The 11507-nt window shown below is 32.3% G+C and overlaps 4 protein-coding genes across 4 annotated transcripts; all 4 read right to left on the bottom strand.

Annotated features, from left to right (window-relative positions):
- Nucleotides 1–3340: 3340 nt before the first annotated feature.
- Nucleotides 3341–3983, bottom strand: TVAGG3_0742090 (guanine deglycation, methylglyoxal removal; the record flags this gene model as incomplete). The annotated part of the gene is made up of 1 exon (XM_001319462.2): nucleotides 3410–3973. The coding sequence occupies one exon, from the start codon at nucleotides 3971–3973 to the stop codon at nucleotides 3410–3412; it is 564 nt and encodes a 187-aa protein (XP_001319497.1).
- A 170-nt stretch (nucleotides 3984–4153) lies between these two features.
- TVAGG3_0742080 (inner centromere protein, ARK binding region-containing protein) lies at nucleotides 4154–5316 on the bottom strand (the record flags this gene model as incomplete). Its single annotated transcript, XM_001319463.1, has 1 exon — nucleotides 4246–5301. One exon carries the CDS (start codon nucleotides 5299–5301, stop codon nucleotides 4246–4248), a length of 1056 nt encoding a protein of 351 aa, XP_001319498.1.
- Nucleotides 5317–5731: 415 nt separating this feature from the next.
- On the bottom strand, nucleotides 5732–6704 carry TVAGG3_0742070 (dynein heavy chain binding; the record flags this gene model as incomplete). The annotated part of the gene is made up of 1 exon (XM_001319464.1): nucleotides 5784–6482. One exon carries the CDS (start codon nucleotides 6480–6482, stop codon nucleotides 5784–5786), a length of 699 nt encoding a protein of 232 aa, XP_001319499.1.
- A 296-nt stretch (nucleotides 6705–7000) lies between these two features.
- Nucleotides 7001–11233, bottom strand: TVAGG3_0742060 (ubiquitin-dependent protein catabolic process via the N-end rule pathway; the record flags this gene model as incomplete). The annotated part of the gene is made up of 1 exon (XM_001319465.2): nucleotides 7355–11137. One exon carries the CDS (start codon nucleotides 11135–11137, stop codon nucleotides 7355–7357), a length of 3783 nt encoding a protein of 1260 aa, XP_001319500.1.
- Between the last annotated feature and the right edge of the window lie 274 nt (nucleotides 11234–11507).

Here is an 11507-nt window from a genome sequence, read left to right as displayed (position 1 = left end):
ATATTCTTAAATTCTGTAAGAGAATGCATTTTTCGTTTGTTGTGTAATATATTATCTGTTGGAATACTTACTAAAATTCATTAAAATAAGTAATTCAAATCAAAAGCTATTTTTTTGATGTATTTTGAAAAAGCAGGATCTGATTTAGACAACTCTAAATAGATCTTGAAGTGATTCTAAGTTATTATCTATTTTAGTCTGTTATCCTTATCTTCTTTTATATAGTCTATTTAAAAGAGAAATATGGGCAATCTGAGTATTTTTGTATATATCAGTTTCGAATAATGGAAGGTCATATGTATAATATGAATTAGTTACGTTAGATGTATGAAGAGTAACTCTTGCACCAGCCTTATAATGATCAATATAACAATTATTGATATGTAATTGCATTGTTTTATCTGGATTTTTTCCTATTGTATTATCTCCACATCCGTTATAGTATATTGCGCAATTATCAATATAAACCTCTGTTGCTTGACCATAAAATGTAATTATTCCGTCACTACAATCACCAGCTGAATTATTAAAAATATTGCAATAACTCATATTTAGTTTGGCATCAAATGCGAAGATCCTAGTTTTATTTGATTTTAACCTACAATATAAAGAATATTTTGCAATGACTGGATTCGTTGGGGTTTTAAGATAATAAGCTGTATGATCTTTAGCAAGTACATCAGACATATTTATGTAACTAATATTGAGATTATGGGCTTCGTTATTAAAAACGCATGAGCCAATCGTGATGTCATTTCCAAGTTTACAATAAATTCCTTCAAGAACTATACATCTTTCTGGGTATATTGAATCATGTCCTACCCAACGTTTAAGTCTTGAATGATGATAGTAGAATTTTGAAGTACAATTCAATGCGACTATCCTATATTCAACATAATTTACGTTAGCAACAATATTTATATTTGTTCCTTTGAGTTTGTTATCAGAATAGTAATTTTTTTGGAAAATTGAGTTTGCAATTAAAAATTTAATCGAAATATCTGATTGATTAATATTGATTACATCAGTTAAAATTGATTTGAATTCACAGCGATCAATGAAAAACTTATTAGCGTTTGAATCAATTTTTGGATTTTTTGTATTTTGTATCGGATTTGGTTGTTAATCATCATTTGAAAAGTACATCTTCCATAAATCATCATTCGATGAGCAAAATCTAAAAAGAAATATTAGAAATGCTGTAATATCAGACAAAAAAAAGTATTTGTAAAGTCCAACCTTATTATTTAAGATTTTGAAAATTTAGAATAAATATGATCAAATTCATTATAAAGAACAAATGATTTCGATTAATATCAATAAATTTCAAAGGACTCATTCATTATTTTGAATAGTTTTTCTCAATTGCATAAATTACGAGGATCTCTTCCATTTTTAACCATGATACAATTGTTTTCATCCAATATTGATGTGCTCAATATACGTAAGTGTCCATATGGGTGCATAATGTTGATCAAAATTTAATCTTAAGTTTTTCAGACATTGAGTTAAAACTAGGGCTTATTGAGACCTTAAACTTGAAAATTCGATGCTATTGTATTTCCCAATTTCGATATTTTATCGATAAAATAAAAATTTCAGAAATATTCTTATCGAAAATAGGCTATTGATTTTTTTATAAAATAGCATTATGCATTTAAGAAATGAAAAATATTGATTTGTTTCAACTCCATCTTAATTAATAAGTGAAAATATGATAATATTGTTTCAAACTATAACATAGCACTTCAAAGCTACGATATCTGATATTGCCTTAATTATTTTTGCCCAATATCACTTCGAATTATATCCTGTATTTTTCAAATTGTGGAGAAAAAAAAATTGAAAAGTGGAAAAAAATTGAATTGTGTACAAAATGAGTGTAGTAGCAATTGCTAGTTTTTTTTGATACAATTTGATATAGCAGGATCTAATGCAAAAAATCAATGACTTTTTTTAAAAAGAAAATCAATTATGAATGAAACAGCTTCCCAGAGATTTGAACTGATTTTTAGATATTATCTATCTTTTGTTTGTCAACTTTATCTTCTTTTATGATGTCTTCCTTTAAGTGAAAAATGGGCAATCCGAGTTCGTATTTTGGAAAATAAAATAGTAACATTATACGTATGAAGAGTAATATTTGGAACAGGCTTATAATAATTAATGAAGCAATTAGAGAGATATAAATTCATTTTTGGGTTCCATCCTATTGATAAATCTCCGCATCCATTATTGAATATTACGCAATTTTCAATATAAACATTTTTTGCTTGGCTAAAAAATGCAATTATTCCATTACTACAGTCTCCAACAGAATTATTAACAATATTGCAGTAACTCATATTTAGATTTGCATCAAAGAATATGATTTTGGTTTTATTACATTTTATAAAACTATATAAGGAATATTTAGCAATAACTGGTTTACTTGGGACTTTAAGATAATATGCAGCAACATCACTAGCAAGTACATCAGTCATATTTATGTAAATACGCTTCATTGTTATAAATACAAGTACCACATTTGATGTCATTTCCAAGATTACAATAAACTCCTTCAAGAATTGTACAACTTTCTGGGTAATTGTTATAAGTATTTTCCCGATATTTAAGTCTTGAATGATGATACCACTTTTTCGAAGTACAATTCAACGCTACTATCCTGTATTCAACATGATTTACGTAAGCGATAATATTTACATTAACTCCTTTGCATGTTTCATCTGAATAATAGTTCTGACCGAAATTTGAGTTTGCTATTAAAAATTTAATCGATTTAGTAGCTTGATTAACATCAATTACGACATTTAAAAATGAGTTGAATGCACAATGATCAATGAAATACTTATTTGCCGTTGAATCAATATTTGGATTATTTTTATTTTGTATCGAATTAGGTTGATTATCATTAGGAAAGAACTGGCTCCACAGATCATCATTTGACGAACAAAATCTAAAAAGAAATATTAGAAATGCAAGAAATGCAGTCAATTTAAAAAATGGATTGCTAAAATCTGACCACATTTATTCAAAAAATGAATAATAATTAAAATTTATAGGATCGAATGGCCATATATTTAGAACGCTATCGATAACTTCAAATATTTTCAAAGATCTCATTCATTTTTTTAAATAAGTAGCGTTTTGAAAGTATTCAAAAAGAATAAAATTTTGACTTTTTAATCACACAAAATTTTATCAAAGAGTTTCCTTGTGATCATCAACTTTGTTGTCTATATTCGTTGTCAGATTTCTTCAAAATTTATGAACCTTTTGATTATTTGTTGACGAAACTCATTTAAATCAGCTTGCAAAGGTTGAGTGTTCATGCAACAAAATTGCACATTTACAATAATAAAAGCTTTTAGATTTTTTGTATGACATTATGCTTTCCAAGAACATCTGCTTAGGCAAGAAGAGCTCCCTTGGCAACTTCAGCTGCCTTCTCCTTAGAAATGAGAGCTTCGATGAGGGCAAGACCGAATTGTTGGGATGTTCCTGGACCGCGGGATGTGATGATGTTTCCATCACGTGTAACTGCATCTGTTGTAATCTCACCACCTGTTTCGGCAATTGGACCATCACAGCCTGGGTATCCGCAGCCTTTCTTGCCTTTCATGATTCCGCATGCCTGAGCAAGGACGAAACCTGGAGCAGCGCAGATGGCAGCAACTAATTTGCCAGCCTTTTCATGGCGCTTGATGAATTCGACAACATCTTGGTTTGCGGCAAGATTCTTTGTTCCTGGCATGCCACCTGGAGAGACAACGAGGTCGTATGTTTCGTTCTTGACATCGGCGAAGAGGACATCAGCAACAATCTTGATGCCATGAGCTGCATCAACCTGTAAGCCTTCAGTTCCGACAGCAGCAACCTTAACATCAGCACCAGCACGGCGGAGAAGATCTGTTGGGTTAACAAGCTCCATTGGCTCGAAACCAGTAGCGGCAAGAACAAGAACTTTAGACATCTTGTAAAATAAAATTAAAAAGGTGACATTTATTCTGAAAAGTCACATCACAAATTTCCCATACTGCATAATTATACTATTCATATGTAAATGAGTAATATGAGAAGTAACCAATCATAATGTCACTTTTCATCCCTTTCAAAAATTGAAATAAAAAAAATCTTTGAATATTTGCTTTACAAACAAACAAAAATCATGGATAAATACTTAGGGTGCCATGCAAATCAGGGATTCAGTAGCGATTATTTCTTGCAATAAGAGAAAATGTTAATTTAATCTTTTTGCTCTACTAAGGATCTATTCTTTTCTGCAACCATCCTAGCCCATTTTTCACGGTTGAGCTTTGCTTGAAGTGAGAGTTCAAGAGCATTGCTTGCAACGCTAAATGTTCCTGAATTAGTTGAAGTGAAATCTTCTGTTGAAAGAAGGATCTCAGTAGGATCGATACTCATTCTAATATCTCTTGCATCAGCAAATTTTCTTGTTTTATTTTCTTCTTTGGAATCCAAAGGTAAAGGTTCAGATTCAGTTGTTGAACAAGAACTTATTGCCTCAGACGAGGTATAATATGTATCTGAATGAATACAAAATGCCTGCTTAAGTTGAGCATTAATCTGGAATCGATCATATGATGCATGAATTGCCTGACGCGTAAGTGAAGATCGTTGTGGAGTAACATTTGATACAACATTTTCTGTTACACGCTCAAGTTTTATTGGAGTTGCTTGTGATTCACTTTCAGATGATAGAACATCACTGATTGTTTCTTGATTACATATTATTGGACTATTTTCTAGAACATTTAGTTGTTCATTATCATCTTTTGTTACTCCAAATGAAATGTGTCGATTTGAATCAATAGCAAATGTATTATCAACAGATGAATCGGATTCCATATCATTTTTATATGATCGCAAACTATCATGTAGAATTGAACGTTGTTTCGGTATATTTTCATTATGATTTTCGTTAATCTTAGTCAAAGGAACATGAGTAATTTGTTCGAGATTAGAATTTTCGGATTTAATTGATTTGCTAATCTGAAAATCTTGTAATTTTTGTTCGTTTATGTCTTTAATCTGTTGATTATTAACTTGAGTAATTGTTGCAAATTTGTTAGTAGTATTATTACTTTTACTTGATTTCCTTTGCGATGGGTCATATTTTAGCTTTTTATCATCTTGCTTTGGAGTTATTGAAGTTAATTCAACCTTATGACGTATTGTATCAAGCCAAAAGAAGTTGTTTTTAGAAAATATATCTAGCATTTCGCCTTGTTGTTCAAGATCAGTTTCAAGTTCTTTACATATTGATGAAAACGAAAGCATGAATTTTTTTGCAAAACGTGCACAAATCAATGGAATTATTTCAAATATGTTATGTCGAAATAATTCATTCTTAACGGATTCACCAGTTTCATTCTTATTTTTAGAAATCGATGCTAATAATTCTGGAAAAGAAATTCGATTATAACATCCAGATCAATTTAATTAGAAAATCAATTATCTACAATGAGTATATTTCATTTATTAAATGTTGATGGCTTTTACAATATCAGATTATGAATTCAAATGTTGTAATCCTGTAGATAGCTCTTTACTGAACTTATTCAGCCTAAGTTACAAAAAATTAGCATGCTATTTCAATATGTAATTATATATTTCAAATATAGAATAAAAAAATTTCATCAAATTACTTTTTGTTTAATTTTAATTAGTAATTCTTAATTGATTCAACACATAAAGCTCTGAGTATTGTAAAAAATAAGATTAATTTCATTTGAATAAATATAATTTCAATCAAAAATATTTTACTTAGCCTGGAGCATCTGTTCTAACTGTGCCTTCAACTGGTTTGTTTGTCTCTTCAAGAAAGCTGTTTCATCAGCATGTTCTTTTTCTTTCTGAGCTCTGTAATCTTCTTCGCGCTTTTCAATAGCTTCTATCTGTGCTTGAAGTTCTGCAGATCTTAATTCGAGTGCTTTCTTTTCCTCTAAAAGTTTAATATTTTCAGCTTCGACTTCATCTTTTCCAGCTTCAACAGCTGTAGCTTTTCTCATACCCCAGTTAATAGCTGATTCATATAATGCTTGATATGCTGCAATAGTAGTTCGTAATTCATCACGAACACGTACAAGTAATAAGCCACGAGAAGGGCAGTCAATTGTAACTTGGCGGATAATTTCATCGAAGCACTGGCCATAAAGTTCAGAGCGAACAGGGCAAATTCCTTTATCGCGTGCTTTTCTTTCTTCTAACATTTTATCTAATTGTGCTTGAAGTTCGATAACGTCTGTTCTTTTTGCTGGTGTTGTGCTAACATATTGAATAAGATTTTCTCCATCGACTGTATATTCACGTGGAGGAAGAATTGAATCTAAAACATCGCGAGAAAGGGCGTCAGAACCAGTTTCTCCTGCCTGTGGAATCTGCCTTGTCTTTTTAGGTTGTCCACCAGCAGCAACTGGTGCATCAAATTTCAAAAGTGTTGGTTTAGGTTCTTCGCTCATTCCAAAAAATAACGGATATCTAAAATTACTCAAGCTCACTTTGAGTGAATGAACATCAAAACCAAAGAAAACCAAGACTACAGATACAATTACTTCAAGAAATAATTCAGATCTATCTTAACATTATTACAATTACTCATAAAATTTACCATAATTCTAAATTCCTTCTACAAAATTTTGATATTTCATACAGTGTTTTAATGTAGGTTGTTTTATTTATACATTTCTTGGATTAAATATACAATTTTGTAACCATATACCCAAAATTCCAATAGATATATTTCTCTTTATTTTCTATCTTATTCTTGCACATGATATAACATACCGATCAGACATAAAGTTATTTTTAAGCACTGTCCTTCATATATTTAATCTATTCTCATAAATCTTTTAATTTCATTATATTTATCAAATTTCTGCTTTAATTCTTACTTGAACGCATATAAAATGGTTACAAATCATGTTTTTGCATGAATTCAATCTAGATTGGATAATATGGAGTAAATATTTTTATTTATGTGAATTCTTCATTAAACAGATGATATACTTCTAGATTAATAATTTTCTGTAGTTAAATATTAACAAATTATATATATGAAGCTTATATGAAGCCCTTTTAATATGGATTCTTATTTGATAGAATTCTTGATGATGAATCTGCTATAATTCTCAAAAAACATATGTCATCTAGTAGTTGTAAATGATTTTATTATATACATTCTTCTTAAATTTAGTTTTTTGAGTTGATATTTTTAACATAAACCAAGAAATCAAAAACAGAGCTAATAGAATTAGAAAAATATAAATATTTAATAATAAAATTATACAACAACAATAAAAATATATAATATGATAGAAATTAATTAAATTTTTCAGAATAATAAGTTGAAATCGAAATCCAAATCGACATGGTCAGCGTCTCTCTTTGCGTTTCTGTAAATAGTTCCATCATACATCTCCATCTTCAGTTTCGTGAGCAAATTCTGGTTCAAGTACAAATCGTCCATCAAACTGAGTCCGATGTCTTGGTCGCCCCTCTCAGTCAAGTAAATCGAGCCCCATTCGATCATAAGTGTCCGGTGGGAGTAATAAATTACAGCACTGGCACTTTTTCCTGTCAAAACCAAGAAAATTGGGAGCCCGTGTTTGCATCTGTGGCTTCTCGCTTCTCCTGTCTTGCTCTCGAAGAAATATGGGTACCTCAAACTGTTATTTTTCTGAGATATACTGAAGAATTCGCCGCAGCAGAGGCATCTAGCGATATCCATGCTCCTGAGCCACATAAACCTCGACTGGAAATCGTTTTCTGCAAAGAAATATTGGGAAAATCGTGGATATGCATTATCCAAGAAAATTTTCGGTTCAAATCGATCAGAAAGGGTCAATCCATGGATAACCATAGCATTCTGAGGTTTTTCTGTCTTTTCTGATGGTTCTTGTTCAGTTTTTTCTTCATTTTCGTTTGGTATTTTTTGAATTTCAGGGATCGGAATCAATTCTTTGTCATTTAATGCATTGATCATCATTGCGCATCTCCTTACGAATGTTCTTGGAGGGTTTTCTCCGAAAATCGTCTTAATATTATTCCAAAATTCTTCTTCTGTTTTATTTTCGAGTTTTATGAACTGTTCGATCTGCGGGGTCTGCGATTTCCTTGGTAACGGGTGATCTCCTGGCGGTCCTCTTGCGATTAAACAGATAGATTTCTCAGCGCTGATTTCGGCTTGAGAATAATGCCTTTTCTTGCTGATTCTGTCTGTTATCTCCTTCTTTCTGAAGTAACTTGACAAAAGAGAGGCAGGATGGCATTTGTGTCCTGCGGTTCTTAAAAATAATTCGAGGACAGGAAATTCCGCTTTATCTGCTTCTTCCGAAATGCCGAGCACAGGCAAGAGAACGGAGCTCTGCTGTCTGCAGAGAGGACATTGAGTCCAAAGGCGGCCTTCTGGTCGAGATTCATTGAAACAAGTCAAATGAACGTAATGAGGACAAAAAGAGAACAAAGGAACAGTAATATCATTCATTTCATTGACATCATCACCATAACTTGGATCAATTCTTGCAAGAATTCCGTATATATCTTTTCCAGGAGTTAATTCTTTCTTACAGAAGGCACAGACGAGTTCTTTCTCTTCCTTCTCTTCATCATCACTCGTTTCGCTGAGAGATTCTATGTTGAATTGCTCGAATTCTTCTAATCTGCTCATAAATTGGCTGATAATGGCCTTTCTGTTGATCTTTGTCTTATTACTCTCATCTGCGTTCTCAAACGGACTCGTTATCTCATGGATTTTCTCTTTCAAATGTGGAAATTCGGTCTGAATTATGTCAAATAGCTCGAGAAGTGGTTTTCCGAGCGTTTTCTGCGACATAATCTTCTGATTAACTAATATACGTAAACAGGAATCATCTTTCTCAATAAGTGAATTGGGGAAGTTGTCACTTTTATCGTAAACCGAACATTTAATTCCCATGTGAACTAAAGCCAAGAAACACTGGAACATTGTGGAGTTAATCTCATCCATTGCAGCTATGTTTCTCGCGATAGTGTCCATGAAGAGAATAAATCCCTTTTGGCTGACGAATTTCGGAAGATTTGGGAAAATTAAGTGCTCAACATCAGGAGTTGAGACTAATTTGGTCTGGTTTCCTTCGAGTTCTTGTGCAAGGGCGGAGTAGAACTGCGTAGTAAGGTAAAATGGGAAGAATGGAGTGCGCTGGGACTTAAATTCTGGTTTTAGCTTATACAATGTAGATTTTTCGTTCTTTACGGTGATTGCGATCTCATCGAGTAACGCATTCCACTCTTTGGCCGTCATTCCGAACACGGCAATTTGAGATTTGATTTCTTTCGCTGTAGAAGTATGCAAATACAAGAAATGGATGACTGACATGCGCTGCCTTGTCATCTTCTCCGTTTCAAAGAGTTTCTGGATAGTTTCTGAGAGTAAATGAATGAAAAATCTGAATAATAAAATTAATTGGTCTTGTAACTCGATGCTTTGGTTAATTTGAGTTGTCGCCAGCCAATTTGATAATCCAAAGCTATGAACAACAGTTGCTATGAACTCTGTTGCATCATTTTCTGTTGATATTAAATATTGGAATAAAGAATAGAAAGAAATCAAAGTTGCTGGTGGCTGTTTGGATAAGTTGATTTCATTGGCCACTTTGGGAACGTTTTCGGCATTTCTGACGTAAGCATTTGCTTGAGCTAATCCAATAGCGGCAACAGTTTCAATTGGATGGACACAGAGTGGCAGGAGAGACTGTAGACCAATCTCCCGGATGAATATATTAGGATCAAGCTTGTAAAAGTTGTATAACGAGAAAATCAAAATATGTAAGAAAAGATTCAATGGCAATGAATAAGAAAATTCAACAGTAAGGGCATTGAGACCTGGGAAAGTGATCCCGAACACAGAAGATTCGACTTTTACGATGTTTCTGCTCTCATACCAGTCCAAAAAAGTTTTTACGGCTGGACGTACGATATCGTATAGAATGGCCGGGTCAGGAGTGGTCAGTGAAGTGAATCCGTGTACGAAATTTTTGATCGATTTCCAGATATTCGTCAATGAGATCTGTTGTAGCTGAACTGACGAGTTATTGTAGGCCTCCTTATCGCCAGTCTTGCGTACAATGGCACAGGCAAACTGAAATGTCTCTAGAAGCTTGATAAAAACCATTCTTGAATCTAAATTTTCAATTGCCCAGTATTTGGCGCATTCCAGGGATGAAGTACTTTGTATAATTATTGAGAATAAAGGAATGCAGTAGATATCTATCATTTTGTCTTGGGATATTTTGGAAAATGGAATTATTTGTTCGATGAGTTTTGGAATCAAATTCTGCTCTTTAATCATGTACAGAGAGAATTCTGGGTCAATGTATGATAAAGCTACGACGTCAAATAGAGATTTGATAATTTTATTGTTTTCTGCTGTAAATTCAAGAAATTTCGATACTAGAGGTATTGATTTTTCTCCTAGCTCCCGCAAGAACTTGGTATTACTTGTTAAAACTATGAATAAACCTAAAATTGAGTTGGATGAGTTACTTGGAGAATGAGATAGTGATTCTGCTATCTTTATTAGATTTTCTGAATTATTTTTCGTAAAGGATTCCGCTATTAATGGCAAAAAGGAGTCACCTAAATTGGCCAATGAAGTTAACCATTTAATAACTTCGTATGCTAATTCTATTGGATACACATTGACTAGGAATTGGACCATAATATCAAATATCTGACTAAATAGTTTAATCTGTGCTTCTGTAAAAATTTTTGTTGTTGAATTTTCGGAAATTCCTTTGTGATTGTGACAGAAACATTTGGAATCAACAAGTTCTTTGTGTCCGCAAAGGCACATGGGCAGTACATTTTGAGATATCACGTATTCGTGACCTTCATGGTTTCCTTTCATGAAACACTCGATACAAAAGCTACCTGACTTATTCCCCATGCATGTTTTGCATGATACGTTAAGAACATGGCTGCAAAAATGCTTAGAACACATAGATGTTTCTGATTTACTTTTAATTTCCTTTTTAAACTCGGAAAATTCCTTCAGACCATCATTAGTCATCAAAAGCTCTGCAAAGCGGATACCTTCCTTGACACTAACATCTAAAGTGTCTCGGAGCAATTCCACCATTACTTTTTTTTTTCTAAAATTTTCCCCGCCTTTCTAAGAAAATGGAAAAAAATATTGGAAAATTAAAAATATGTAAATTATTCAGTTATGTCGTGCTAATATCAATTGCTTTATACAATTAATCGTTTACAAGCTGCAAAAATCGAACAATAATTTGACTTTGTAAAAAAAGTGCGTCATTTTTATTCGTTATACTTACAAAATGTAAACATTACGAGAAACATTTACATTTGTAAATGTAACAAGTAAAGTTGTATCGCATAATTTGACTTTGTAAAAAAAGTGCGTCATTTTTATTCGTTATACTTACAAAATGTAAACATTACGAGAAACATTTACATTTGTAAATGTAACAAGTAAAGTTGTATCG

Source organism: Trichomonas vaginalis, chromosome III, assembly GCF_026262505.1.
Source record: "Trichomonas vaginalis G3 chromosome III, whole genome shotgun sequence".
In the NCBI taxonomy this organism is placed as follows: domain Eukaryota; phylum Parabasalia; order Trichomonadida; family Trichomonadidae; genus Trichomonas; species Trichomonas vaginalis.
The sequence above is the reverse complement of the archived record's forward strand: the minus strand, read 5'-3'. Positions and strand labels throughout refer to the sequence as shown.